This window comes from Xenopus tropicalis, chromosome 3 (genome assembly GCF_000004195.4).
Source record: "Xenopus tropicalis strain Nigerian chromosome 3, UCB_Xtro_10.0, whole genome shotgun sequence".
Taxonomy (NCBI): domain Eukaryota; kingdom Metazoa; phylum Chordata; class Amphibia; order Anura; family Pipidae; genus Xenopus; species Xenopus tropicalis.
Window position 1 is genome coordinate 12146605 of NC_030679.2, and position 15492 is coordinate 12162096.

At 42.9% G+C, this 15492-nt stretch overlaps 1 protein-coding gene across 1 annotated transcript in view; it reads left to right on the top strand.

The window, feature by feature from the left end:
• Positions 1 to 3059: 3059 nt before the first annotated feature.
• fam114a2 (family with sequence similarity 114 member A2) overlaps positions 3060 to 15492 on the top strand; it is a 33974-nt gene continuing 21541 nt past the window's right edge. The window contains 2 exon segments of the mRNA NM_001199935.1: positions 3060 to 3111; positions 14679 to 14899. Of these exon segments, the coding sequence (NP_001186864.1) occupies positions 14690 to 14899 (210 nt within the window). The 5' untranslated portion in view covers positions 3060 to 3111; positions 14679 to 14689.

Below are 15492 nucleotides of genomic sequence, written 5' to 3' on the forward strand. Positions count from 1 at the left end.
TGATGATACAGGGTTATGCAGTAATACAGTAATAGTCAAAATGCAGATGTAGAGAATGCAGAGCAAACAATGTACAGATGAACCACTGGGTATTCTTTATCCTTAGGGTTGCTACCTTAATGGACCGGATGCCAAACAGCTGATGCCCTTGTCACTACTGCAGTCCCTACAACAGGGATCCCCAACCTTTCTTACTCGTGAGCCACAGTCAACTGTAAAAAGACTTGGAGAGCAACAAAAGCACCATAAAAGTTCATGGAGGAGCCAAATAAGGGCTGTGATTGGCTATTAGGCAGCCTCTATGCACCCTATCAGCTTACAGGGGCTTTATTTGATAGGAAATCTTGTTTTTATTCAACCAAAACTTGCCCCCAAGTCAGGAATTCAAAAATAACTCCCTGGTTTGGGGGCACTGAGAGCAACATCCAAGGGGTTGGGGAGCAACATGTTGCCCCCGAGCCACTGGTTGGGGATCACTGTCCTACACTAAGGCAGCAGAGCCTGTAAAGCAGAATACTCCCAGCTATCTCTCCTGGTTGGGGCAAGAAAGCTGCTCTTGCTAACCAAAGCTGACTATCTCACTTTCCTAGAAAGTGCTATAAAAGAACTAACCTTACTACAGTATTCCTCGTTCATGGGGGTCTCTCGTTCCTGACTTCACCAGAGGTACTGGTCCCTCTAGGGCAGGGGTCCTCAAACGTTTTAAACAGGGGGCCAGGTCATGGTACCTCAGACTGTTGGGGGGCCAGACTATAGTTAGTCCTCAAACTAAGGCCCCATCCCTGCTGCATCCTCACCTCTTGCTACTACCTGTCTGCCTCAGAGTGGGGCCGAGGTACTGATGCAGACAGGTAGTAGCCAGGTGTGAGGATGCAGCGGGGGCAGAGGCTGGGTAAATGACCTTGGGGGGGCGTAGTTTGAGGACTCCTGCTCTAGGGCCTTGTTGATCCCAGGCTCAGTGAACATCCACCTGGTTCAACAGATGCAGGGCAAAGGGGAAGATCCACCCCCTGCTAAATAATATATTACAGTGTGCAGGAAGTGGTCGTACCTATAGTCCAATAAAGTACAAACTGTTAATGGGAAAAATAGATACATGGGCTTCCACTCAGTAACAGTGAAATGCGGAAGTGAAGGGTTAAATGCTATAAGGATTATTTATCCTTTAGGTCGCTACATTTGGATACAATTATTTAATTATTTATGTGAGAAATACATTTGTATCTATTTATGAATGTATTCATTCAATTTAAACAATGTAAATACCAGCAGAGGGTGCTAAAGGTACAAAGGAAGTGTAGAAGTGTATTGTATTCAGGGTTGCCAGCTTGGCGGTTTTTCCACCAAATTGGGCTACTAATTTAAAGCCCAGGCGGGTTTCCAAAGTACAAACCCGCCAGGTACAGTTTTGGGCTATTTTTTGGGTTTGTAGTTTGGAAACTAGCCAAAGTTTTTTACTCCTAGCGTGCCTGTTCCACTGCATGCTGGGTAATGTAGTTTGTATCTAACAACTAGCCTACAGTTAGGATTAATATAAAACTACAATACCCAGCATGCAATTGGACAGTATAGACAGAGGCTCTGTTTTGTATTGCTTTTTGCTCTTAACAATTAGCCTACAGCTAGACTTAATATAAAACTACAATATCCAGCATGCAATTGGACAGTATAGCCAGAGGCTCTGTTTTGTACTGCTTTTTGCTCTTAACAATTAGCCTACAGGTAGACTTAATATAAAACTACAATACCCAGCATGCAATTGGACAGTATAGCCAGAGGCTCTGTTTTGTATTGCTTTTTGCTCTTAACAATTAGCCTACAGGTAGACTTAATATAAAACTACAATACCCAGCATGCAATTGGACAGTATAGCCAGAGGCTCTGTTTTGTACTGCTTTTTGCTCTTAACAATTAGCCTACAGCTAGACTTAATATAAAACTACAATACCCAGCATGCAATTGGACAGTATAGACAGAGGCTCTGTTTTGTATTGCTTTTGGCTCTTAACAATCAGCCTACAGGTAGACTTAATGTAAAACTACAATACCCAGCATGCAATTGGACAGTATAGCCAGAGGCTCTGTTTTGTATTGCTTTTTGCTCTTAACAATTAGCCTACAGCTAGACTTAATATAAAACTACAATACCCAGCATGCAATTGGACAGTATAGCCAGAGGCTCTGTTTTGTATTGCTTTTTGCTCTTAACAATTAGCCTACAGCTAGACTTAATCTAAAACTACAATACCCAGCATGCAATTGGACAGTACAGCCAGAGGCTCTGTTTTGTATTTCTTTTTGCTCTTAACAATTAGTCTACAGCTAGACTTAATATAAAACTACAATACCCAGCATGCAATTGGACAGTATAGCCAGAGGCTCTGTTTTGTATTGCTTTTTGCTCTTAACAATCAGCCTACAGCTAGACTTAATATAAAACTACAATACCCAGCATGCAATTGGACAGTATAGCCAGAGGCTCTGTTTGGTATTGCTTTTTGCTCTTAACAATTAGCCTACAGCTAGACGTAATATAAAACTACAATACCCAGCATGCAATTGGACAGTATAGACAGAGGCTCTGTTTGGTATTGCTTTTTGCTCTTAACAATTAGCCTACAGCTAGACTTAATATAAAACTACAATACCCAGCATGCAATTGGACAGTATGGCCAGAGGCTCTGTTTTGTATTGCTTTTTGCTCTTTACTTCTATCTTTTTAGATTTTTTTTCATTGCGCATACTGGGCTATTTCTGGGCTACTTTCAAAGTGGCTTTGGGCTAGTTTTTTTTTAGAACTGACTTTGGCTAGTTTGAAAAAATAAGTCTGGCAACCCTGATTGTATTACAGAAACGCCTTACATGTAAGTATGGATGTGTATGCTTGTGTTAAATTGTTTAAAATTCTTATCGGTATATTGTGGTTTTTGTGTGGGTTTTGTGATTGCTTGGGAGTTGCTGTCAGTGAATGAATAAGAGAGAGCATTAGGACCCTGCGGGCACTGGGAGGAAAGTCACATGGGCGGAAGGATGGGCGCATGAATCTAAGGGGGAGAGAAGGAGAGTGACACGTCTGGGAAGCTGCACTACGTGGGACTCTTCTTACTGAGAGTAAGTGGCTTACAGGCATGTGGGGCTGGGCTGCTATGATATGAACTGTTACCATCTACCAAGTAACTTATTCATGTATGGAGTTTTTTCATGCTTCTTGAGCACTGGGGTATATTGGTACATTATATACCATAAGGGTAAAGACACACAGAGCTACTAGTAGCAGCTACTTGTCACGGCTGCTAAAATAGACAATGCTGATCATTTACTGATAATTGTCTCTACATGTGTTTTAGCAGCGGTAATTCTCAGTATTGTCTATGGCAGGGGATTTTCTGGCGTTTAGTAGCCGTGACAGGTAGCTGCTACTAAGTAGCTCTGTGTGTCTTCACTCTTAAGCCGGCCATACGCGAACCGGGTAATATCGGTTTCGTACGATATTTGCTGCGTGTATGGCAAAAGGCTGCGAATATCGGTCGACTCGTCGATTGGCCAGGTTAAAAGATTTTGACCCGTGCCCGAGCAAGATCTACGCTTAGGGCTGATTGGTCGCGCCCGGTGCGTACGTTAGTGTGACGTCAGTACGCACGGGGCGCAACCTTATAAAAAGGGCCTGTTGCCGCCACCGCTGAAGAAGGAGAAGCCGCACAAGGAGCAGAAAAAGAAGACGACAACGACTTCGGGGGCACTGTCTATGGGGCACTTGGTGGCACTGTCTATGGGGCAATTGGTGGCACTGTCTATGGGGCAATTGGTGGCACTGTCTATGGGGCAATTGGTGGCACTGTCTATGGGGCAATTGGTGGCACTGTCTATGGGGCAATTGGTGGCACTATCTATGGGGCAATTGGTGGCACTGTCTATGGGGCAATTGGTGGCACTGTCTATGGGGCAATTGGTGGCACTATCTATGGGGCAATTGGGGGCACTGTCTATGGGGCAATTGGTGGCACTGTCTATGGGGCAATTGGTGGCACTATCTATGGGGCAATGGAGGGCACTGTCTATGGGGCAATTAGGGACACTGTGTATGGGGGGGCTGTGGCCAGCATAGCGTTAGGGGGGCCCTGGCCAGCATAGCGTTAGGGGGCACTGTAATAGGGGGGCCCTAATACTTTTTATGTCTGTGTGTCCTCTGTATTGATGGTAGGGGGGCCCAGAAAATTTTGTTGTGAGGGACCCCGTGATTTCTGGCGGCTTCAGTCTAAAGCATCTCAGGGCTGATGTGTCCTTAAAATTAAATGTACAACCTGGACCTTTGTACCCCCACCAGATATTAAGATTACCATGGTAACAAGAAGAAAGCACAAAGTACACATTGTTTGTGCAATAACAGCTGGACTCTTACAGGATAGACACCCATGTGAGATAGCCCTTTAACTGTATGTAGTGGGAATTACAGATTTATGCCACTAACTAGAACCCCACCAATACCCCACAACACCTAGTAATGCTGGGAATTATAATTTACAAATCTCTCCAGGCCCTTACACCTTACTACTCTACATCAGAATACCCCCACATCCTCTTAGCCATGCCCTGTGTGTCCCCGCTCAGCTTATAAAACGTCATATCATCTCATTGCACCCTCAGGGGTCCTCAAACTACAGGCCACGGCCATTTACTGGCTCCCACCCGCTACGTTCTCACCCCTGGCTACTGCCTGCATCAGTGTTGTCCTTGGCCCCAGCATGTCACGTCTGATGCGGTAGCCAGGGGTGAGGACGCAGGAGGGCCAGGTAAGTGACCACGGGGGGCTGTCGTTTTGAGAACCCCTGCTCTAAGGGCTAAACTCCACAGGAGATCTTGTAGCATGGTGTCCGACAGACAAAACGCATCCTACAAGTCGGATGTAGTAGCATGGGTTAAAATATTATGGAACTGATACATGTGTAAATTACATTAAAGGATTGTCATCCAACACCACATGTCTGCTGGAAGTTGTAAAGCTGCATCTTCATCCAAGGAGATAAAATGGTGTCAGACAGTCAGATGTAGATGCAGAAACCTACAAAATCTTGTACTGTTTGTGTTGCATGACAAGATCAGATAAAAGGTGACCAACAAAATCTGAGCAATATCTCCAGTGGAGTTTAGCCCTAAAGCTGGCCATATTATTGTACAAAACAAGGTTTCGTACGATATTCGGTGCGTGTATGGGGGATCGACAAGATGACCGATATCGGCAAAACCTTGGATATTGGTCGTCTCGATCAGGGAGGACAAAAGATTTTGATCAAGTGACGTTGAAGGCGCCCGAGCAAAATCTGCATTTAGGGCTGAATCATCAGATAGGGGTAGAATTCCTGTTGTTTCTACCTCCATATCTGACGATTTAGTCCTTAAAGGAACAGTAACACCAAAAAATGAAAGTGTATAAAAGTAATAACAATACAATGTGCTGTTGCCCTGCATTGCTACAACTGGTGTGTTTGCCTCAGAAAGACTACTATAGTTTATATAAGTTAGCTGCTGTGTAGCCATGGGGGCAGCCATTCAAAGAAGAAAAGGCACAGGTTACTTATATGGGGCTTATCTACTAGTTATCTGCTACGTAACCTGTGCCTTTTCTCCTTTTTTCCAGCTTGAATGGCTGCCCCCATGGCTACACAGCAGCTTATTTATATAGTAGCTTTTCTGTAGCAAAAACACAATTTTTTTGCAGAGCAACAGCACATTATATTTTAATTACTTTAAAACACTTAAATTTTTTGATGTTACTGTTCCTTTAACATCAGTGGAGGGTACAAACAATCTTTCCGGTGACCAATGCTCTCAGTAAAGATCGGAATTGTAACATGTATAGCCAGCTTAAGAGAACTAGTGAACCTTAAAGGAGAACTATACCCCCGGGCGCAAAAAGCACCCATAACTAGACCACTGCCTAGACCCCCCTCACCTCTCCCTTATAGCATTGTTTTTAAGTGTAATGACTGTCCCTATCGCTAACCGCTAACTAAAAATGCAGAGGAGCGCAGCCGCGTACCTGGCCGACATTTTACTGACTGAAGACTCTTCGGGTCTCACCGCCGACACCTAACCAACTTGCTATGCGCAGTTGAAGCGAATCTCCTGCTACCTCCAACTGCGCATGCACAAGCAGGTTCGTATCAGAGAGACCCAAAGTGTCTTCAGTTGAAAAGAAGATGTCGGCGAGGTATGTGGCTGTGCTACTCTGCATTTTTAGTTAGCGGTTAGCGATAGAGACAGTCATTAAACCTAAAAACAATGCGATAAGGGAGAGGTGAGGGAGGTCTAGGCAGTGATAGTTATGGGTGTTTTTTGTGCCCGGGGGTATAGTTCTCCTTTAAACTAAATTGTAAAAAAGGGGGAGTGCACTCATTTTTTTATAAGGCTGATTGCCCACGGAGCGAGCAAAGGTCCCCATACACGGGCCGGTTATAGCTGCCGATATCGGTCCCTTGGATTCCGATTCTGGCTGTTTCTGACTAACAGAACTCATCGAATGAACAGAAAATTCAGTCGGATCGGGGACTGCATCAGCTCGTTGATGCGGTCCCCGAACTGACTGCCCCATTGACACCAATATAATTCGATCGTTTGGTCCCAGGGCTGTGACAGTGTGCAACAGGGGATCTCAGGGAGTTCCCTATAGTTACATAGGGTTGAAAAAAGACCATCAAGTTCAACCCTTCCAAGTAAACTCAGCACCCACAACCTATACTTACCAATCTATACACTCACATACATAAACTATATATACAAACATATAATACTAACTGTAGATATTAGTATCACAATAGCCTTGGGTACTATGCTTGTTCAAGAACCCATCCAAGCCCCTCTTATAGGCACTAACAGAATCTGCCATTACAGCATCACTAGGAAGGGCATTCCCCAACCTCACTGAGGGAAACAGAGGCTGGGAATTATTGACATGTACTTGTGTGATATTGTATAATATGCCGTATATTGTTGGATATAAGGGCATCTTCACCAAATATTTGTTGTTTGCAAAATACACATTTCTACCTTTCCTTTCAGCGTACAAATTTTCAGTGGCTTTGAAGTTATTTGTAAATGTAATGGCGTTTGAAAGCATTAACTGTCTCCCTCTTGCTATGTTCTTTGCTGTTTCTGACTAACAGAACTCATCGAATGAACAGACTTAGAAAATACTATTTTTGAACATGAAGTCTTGCAGCACTGGGGTACGGAGTTTCATTCTGACCTGTGCTTTGTTAGGCTATAATTTTATTGTTATTGTTACTTTTTATTACTTTACTTTCTATTTAGGCCCTTCTCTATTCATATTCCTGTCCCGCTTTCAAACCACTTCCTGGTTGCCAGGTTAAATTAGACCCTAGCAACCAGATAGCTGCTGAGATTCCAAACTGGAAAGCAGCTGAGCAAAAAGCTAAATCACAAACCCCCCCCACAAATGAAATAGAATGAAGACCAACTGCAAATTGTCTCAGAATGGCACTCTCTATTAGTTTAAAGGTGATTAGACCAGTATTAGTGTCTATTTTCCTTGCTAATGTCCGATCAATAGATACATTGGATTGCATTCGATTACGCAGAATGTGAGATGAGAGACTGTAGTGCTTTGTGTTTGTTGAAACATGGCTACATAGGAATATCTACTCTCAAAAAGATGGATTATCTGTTTTTGAGCTGACGAACAGACTGAGGCATCTGGCAAAAGTTGCGGAGGAGGTATTTGTGTTTATATCAATAAGTATTGATGCATGAATGCAAGTCATCTCAAGCTATTGTTCTGCGATGGTGGCGCTAGCTTTAATGGCTCAATGTAAACCTTTTTACCTGCCAAGGGAATTTCCAGTTGTTATTGTTACTGCTGTCTATGTGGCCCAAGCTCTAATGTTGTTCAAGTGCTAGCTGAGCTGTATAATGCTATACATTACATCCAAACTGCTTATTTTGAAAAAGTTCTCATTGTTGCATGTGAATCGTAAGTCGGCTTTTCTAAGGTTTTACCAAGATGCTGATTTCACAATGTGAAGCAAAAAAAGCTCTGGACCTTGTTTACTCGAATATTAACGATGATTATAGTTCTGTTCCATAACCCAACTTTGGCCTTCAGATCATATTTTTGTTGAACTGATTCCGTATATATTGAACAGAATATAAACTCGCACAGTAGTAGAGTAGAGTGCTCAAATGTATTGAAGTGCAACTTAAGGCTAATGCCAGACGAGGTGTAGGGCGGAAAAACGCTTGCCGAAAATTCCATCCTACGCCTCCTACTTGTGCCTGCACCCGAATGAATCGAATACGCTCGGGTGCTGGCACATGTAGCGGAAATACACATAAAAACGCGAGAGTTTGAAAGTCTCACGTTTTTATGTGTATTTCGGCTACATGTGTCTTCACCCGAGCGTATTCTATTCATTCGGATGCAGGCGGCATAGGGCGGTATACTCAGTAAGCGCTTTTCCACTTGCCGAAAATATCCGCCCTACGCCTCGTCTGGCATTAGCCTAAGTGTGCCTACTTTGCTACAGATCTTTATCTTGGTGCAATTAATTCTTAAGGTAAGTATATGCGAAGCCTGCTGCTCAGCTGCATCTGACACCCTGGCCCACCTACAGACTATCTCAGGGGTGCCCAGACTTTTTCCTCCGGCGATCTACTTTTGACTCCACCCTGCATACATACGCGACGCAGCGTACTTACACATACCCAACACGCTGCATGGGATCGACTGGTGGACCGCGATCAACATTTTGCCCACCCCTGGACTAACTGATTCTACTTGCTATATGGCACTATCCTAGGGAAGCAATTAACCGATGCTATTGCATGGTGTCTACATATCAAGGAAATTTGTGTTATTACTGTGCTTACTTTATTGAACCACAGTTACCTCGGTGGATTCCATCTGCTTGATCAGTACAAATACTAGCTGTTCAGCAGCTTCCAGTACTTTGTTAGGTCTCCAGCCTATTCACTAATTGTTGGTTGTACCTACTATACCAAACGGTTATTGCCTCGGCACAAAATGGGTTTGAATGAGACTGGCAATGCAGACAATTCTAGCTGCTCAGCAGCACCTATTACTCCATTTCACTATTTCCTGCCTGACCATACTCAGTAGTGAGCCTTAAGTTTAATTGCCTATTAATGCCCCCTACCTAAATTGTGCTACTTCTTTACTCATATTTTACCTTGGCACAATTATATCAAGATTGACTAAAGATGAACACTCCGACGCGCATTTAGCATAGGCTTTGTCAAGGCAAAATCAAGATTCTGTTCCCAAGAAGAACAATTTCAACTCCCTTCAACCAATCACTTACACAACAACAATACATTTAAGCACCCTAAGAAATACCACTGTGTGAGGTTATAGTCTGTTCAATAGTTATAAACAGTAAGCAATATTCTGTTCCCTGTTCCACCTCAGTACGTAATCAATAACCAATTAAGATGTCTCAGAAAACCAATCCTCAGTCACAGAAATTCTCCCTCCATTTTAATCGGAGAGAAAGAAATGATAAGGGAAGGGAAAATCTACCTAGAACCTTCTCAGATCAATCCAGTCCAACCTCTTCAAATGAAACTGAATTGCTGGGAGATTTGAAAGATCTGTTATTAAAGCAAACAAAATTCTTCAAACAATACTAGAAACAACATTTAATACACTTTTATTTTTTTGGTGTTACTGTTCCTTTAAGTATGAAGCATCAGCACTGATATATTTTGCAGATTGTTATGTGCACTGACTGTGTATGTTGTTTCTCTGCAGTTGAGATGACAATAATGTATGCTTTGATGTGACTTGACCTCGGTTATACCCTTGCTTACGTAATTCTGCCCCTGAGGTGCCTCTTCAAATGTAGCTGTTCCCTTCCTGGGTTTAATGCCTAGTGATGGGTTTAGGTAGCATACTATAGTGACAGCTCTATATTTCATTAAATGGACTAACGTGGGACATATTGAGCAGTAATAAAAGGTCAGTACCGGTATGGGATCCCTTTTGCAGAAACCCGTTATCCATAAAGTTCCGAATTACAGAAAGGCCATTTCCCATAGACTCCATTATAAGCAAATCATTCTTATTTTTAAAATGTATCTTCTTTTTCCCTGTAATAATAAAACAGTACCTGTACTTGATCCCAACTAAGATATAATTACCCCTTATTGGGGGCAGAACAGCCCTATTGGGTTTATTTAATGGTTAAATGATTCCCTTTTCTCTGTAATAATAAAACAGTACCTGTACTTGATCCCAACTAAGATATAATTACCCCTTATTGGGGCAGAACAGCCCTATTGGGTTTATTTAATGGTTAAATGATTCCCTTTTCTCTGTAATAATAAAACAGTACCTGTACTTGATCCCAACTAAGATATAATTACCCCTTATTGGGGCAGAACAGCCCTATTGGGTTTATTTAATGGTTAAATGATTCCCTTTTCTCTGTAATAATAAAACAGTACCTGTACTTGATCCCAACTAAGATATAATTACCCCTTATTGGGGGCAGAACAGCCCTATTGGGTTTATTTAATGGTTAAATGATTCCCTTTTCTCTGTAATAATAAAACAGTACCTGTACTTGATCCCAACTAAGATATAATTACCCCTTATTGGGGCAGAACAGCCCTATTGGGTTTATTTAATAGTTAAATGATTCCCTTTTCTCTGTAATAATAAAACAGTACCTGTACTTGATCCCAACTAAGATATAATTACCCCTTATTGGGGGCAGAACAGCCCTATTGGGTTTATTTCATGGTTAAATGATTCCCTTTTCTCTGTAATAATAAAACAGTACCTGTACTTGATCCCAACTAAGATATAATTACCCCTTATTGGGGGCAGAACAGCCCTATTGGGTTTATTTAATGGTTAAATGATTCCCTTTTCTCTGTAATAATAAAACAGTACCTGTACTTGATCCCAACTAAGATATAATTACCCCTTATTGGGGGCAGAACAGTCCTTACTGGGTTTATTTAATGCAATACAATCCTATTGGGTTTATTCAATATTTAAATGATTTTTAGCAGACTTAAGTTATGGAGATCCAAATTATTGAAAGATCCCTTATCCGGAAAACCCCAGGTCCCAAGCATTCTGGATAACAGGTCCCATACCTGTACTATCAAATATTGCTTTGAAATATGTGATATTTTGTAGCAGATCAGGGTTCGTAACAGAGGTGCTTCCTGGGGAATTGCCAGTTCTTGAGCAATGTTGGCAAGGCTTGTTAAAACCAACACAGGGCAAATAAAAACTATTGCTGTTTACTTACCCAGGGACTGGAATCACATAATGATAATAAATAGTTCTGCTGAAGAAAACGTATTTTATTACATTGGGCGATGGCCCTGAGATCAGGAGATATAGGGGCAGATTTATCAAAGTCTGAATGTGTACGATTACAAAAAATTTGTATGTTTTCTGAAGTTTAGAACTGTTCGTACTGTTAACGATAATATAGTTAAAAAAAGTACGACTTTTTCGTGATCTGTATGCTATTGCACAAAAAAAATCATATTTTTCTTTCTTTGCACAACAATAACGAAAGTCTCGGAATTCATTCAAGCTCGGTATGGTGACTTTCCTTGGGCCAGGTTGGAGCTGCAGAGTGCCATTGAGCCCTATGGGAGGCTTTCCTTGGGCCAGGTTGGAGCTGCAGAGTGCCATTGAGCCCTATGGGAGACTTTCCTTGGGCCGGGTTGGAGCTGCAGAGTGCCATTGAGCCCTATGGGAGACTTTCCTTGGGCCGGGTTGGAGCTGCAGAGTGCCATTGAGCCCTATGGGAGACTTTCCTTGGGCCGGGTTGGAGCTGCAGAGTGCCATTGAGCCCTATGGGAGACATTCCTTGGGCCAGGTTGGAGCTGCAGAGTGCCATTGAGCCCTATGGGAGACTTTCCTTGGGCCGGGTTGGAGCTGCAGAGTGCCATTGAGCCCTATGGGAGACTTTCCTTGGGCCGGGTTGGAGCTGCAGAGTGCCATTGAGCCCTATGGAAGACTTTCCTTGGGCCGGGTTGGAGCTGCAGAGTGCCATTGAGCCCTATGGGAGACTTTCCTTGGGCCGGGTTGGAGCTGCAGAGTGCCATTGAGCCCTATGGGAGACTTTCCTTGGGCCGGGTTGGAGCTGCAGAGTGCCATTGAGCCCTATGGAAGACTTTCCTTGGGCCGGGTTGGAGCTGCAGAGTGCCATTGAGCCCTATGGGAGACTTTCCTTGGGCCGGGTTGGAGCTGCAGAGTGCCATTGAGCCCTATGGGAGGCTTTCCTTGGGCCGGGTTGGAGCTGCAGAGTGCCATTGAGCCCTATGGGAGACTTTCCTTGGGCTGGGTTGGAGCTGCAGAGTGCCATTGAGCCCTATGGGAGACTTTCCTTGGGCCGGGTTGGAGCTGCAGAGTGCCATTGAGCCCTAGGGGAGGCTTTCCTTGGGTCGGGTTGGAGCTGCAGAGTGCCATTGAGCCCTATGGGAGGCTTCCAAAATCATGCACTGAAGGTTCAAAGCCAGAAACGTTTTTACGATTGTTTAGATACGAACATTTTGTAACTTTCGGATCGCACCACGATATTTTCATGCGACCACGATGTGAATTTTCGCGCAATTAATGCACATCCAATCGTATCGTATTTACTCCGAATTTTTGCCAAATGTACTTTTAATTATCTGAAATTCGGACTTTGATAAATCTGCCCCTTAGTATATACTTCTGTGAAACTTGTTAAGTTCCTATGCAGTTATGGAGTCTGACTGGCCAATAATGTACAAAGAGTTAATTGCTATGTTACTGGGCACTTGAATGCAGTTGTTAGCATTGCTACTTTAAAGCACTTAGGTGGAATTTAATGTGGTGCCCTCCCAGCACTCACCCCTCTTGCAACTATCTCCAGAATAAAGTTGCAGTAGGAACTGGGCAGGCAGGAGATTTTGGACGCTTGTTTGAGTCTCCCTCAGTGCAAGTGCAGCTGTGGGCAATATGGTACAGGTATGGGATCTGTTATCCGGAAACCCGTTATCCAGAAAGTTCTGAATTACGGAAAGGCCATCTCCCATAGACTCCATTATAAGCAAGTAATTCTAATTTTTAAAAATGATTTCCTTTTTCTCTGTAATAATAAAAGTACCTGTACTTGATCCCAACTAAGATATAATTACCCCTTATTGGGGCAGAACAGCCCTATTGGGTTTATTTAATGGTTAAATGATTCCTTTTTCTCTGTAATAATAAAACAGTACCTGTACTTGATCCCAATGAAGATATAATTACCCCTTATTGGGGCAGAACAGCCCTATTGGGTTTATTTAATGGTTAAATGATTCCCTTTTCTCTGTAATAATAAAACAGTACCTGTACTTGATCCCAACTAAGATATAATTACCCCTTATTGGGGGCAGAACAGCCCTATTGGGTTTATTTAATGGTTAAATGATTCCCTTTTCTCTGTAATAATAAAACAGTACCTGTACTTCATCCCAACTAAGATATAATTACCCCTTATTGGGGGCAGAACAGCCCTATTGGGTTTATTTAATGGTTAAATGATTCCCTTTTCTCTGTAATAATAAAACAGTACCTGTACTTGATCCCAACTAAGATATAATTACCCCTTATTGGGGCAGAACAGCCCTATTGGGTTTATTTAATGGTTAAATGATTCCCTTTTCTCTGTAATAATAAAACAGTACCTGTACTTGATCCCAACTAAGATATAATTACCCCTTATTGGGGCAGAACAGCCCTATTGGGTTTATTTAATGGTTAAATGATTCCCTTTTCTCTGTAATAATAAAACAGTACCTGTACTTGATCCCAACTAAGATATAATTACCCCTTATTGGAGGCAAAACAAGCCTATTGGGTTTATTTCATGGTTAATTGATTCCCATTTCTCAGTTTTAAAAACAGTACCTGTACTTGATCCCAACTAAGATATAATTACCCCTTATTGGGGCAGAACAGCCCTATTGGGTTTATTTCATGGTTAAATGATTCCCTTTTCTCTGTAATAATAAAATAGTACCTGTACTTGATCCCAACTAAGATATAATTAATCCTTATTGGAGGCAAAACAAGCCTATTGGGTTTATTCAATATTTAAATGATTTTTAGCAGACTTAAGTTATAGAGATCCAAATTACAGAACGATCCCTTATCCGGAAAACCCCAGGTCCCGGGCATTCTGGATAACAGGTCCCATACCTGTACCTTTACAATCTTGCCATCCTCAGCCCAGGCCTGATAGTACTTCAGTCCAGATTGATTTCCAGGCAACTTTTTCTCCTCTCTAAATTTCAACTTATTTCCAAATGTGAATGTACATGTTGCACTATGGATGTATAACTGAGTGTGCAGTAACGCAGTTCATGAATGTATTTGTGCCCATACATGCTCCCAGCAACTTGAGGTGAGTGCCAATGTGTGAAACTAGGCAAACACACTAAGATACCTGTTGTCCAACAAAAACTGGGATCCTCTTGAAATGTGTGCTACAAGTTGTGATGGGCAGTGTCTCACAGGAAAGTGCAGTAATTAAAAACTAAAAGATAAGCTTAGCTGAAGTGCCGAGCGTTAAAATAGCACAACACCATTAATGCTTGTGTACAAATGAAATAGCACAAAAGTACATCATTATGTGATGTCAGTATTCCTTTTACTTTGTTTATAGGTCATTTAAGCATGTCTGAGAAAGACAGCAGTGAAAACCCCAGGCGTAGCAGCCAGCCCCCGGATGAGCCAGGGGATGCACCATCCAGTGAAAACAGCACCAAAGAGCAAAAGCGGGCAGTCTCAGAACCAGTGGCCATTACCCGCAAACGCCCAGAGGCCAAGTCTAGTAGTGAGGCAGCAGAACAGGAGGAGCAGAAAACACCCGAGAAACATGATTTGGTAAGTATATTGAATGGTTAACAGAACAGCGCAAATCGTATGGATGTTTTTCTTTCACAATTTCATATTTAAAAAGCTTTTAAAGGGCACCTATTACCCAAAAATAGCCCCCTACAGTGCTTGGCTGCCCACACCTGGAGGGAGTCTCGCTCATTATACACATGCACTAAATAACATGGCCACCTGCACCAGGAGCTCCATCCCAGTACGGGTGGCCTAGCGCTGGAGGGGATTGTTTTTTAATTGTTTTTTAAAAAACAATTGTTTCCCCCCAACCTGAGTGTGGGTTCTGTTAGCCTGCACAGGCCCGGATTTGTGGAAAGGCCACAAAGGCCCGGGCCCAGGGCGGCACAAATTGGGGGGCGGCATACCGCCCTGCCACGCTAAAATATTTAAGTTTTTTGTCATATACGGAGCAATGGGGACCTCTCCCCCATTGCTCCGTATATGACAAAAAACTTAAATATTTTAGCGTGGCAGGGCGGTATGCCGCCGGTTGCGCATGCGCATGGGGTGGGAGGGGCTTGGGGAGGGCGACGGGCAGGGGGCGGCCTCGGGGCGCCCGACTTATAAATCCGGCCCTCAGCCTGCAC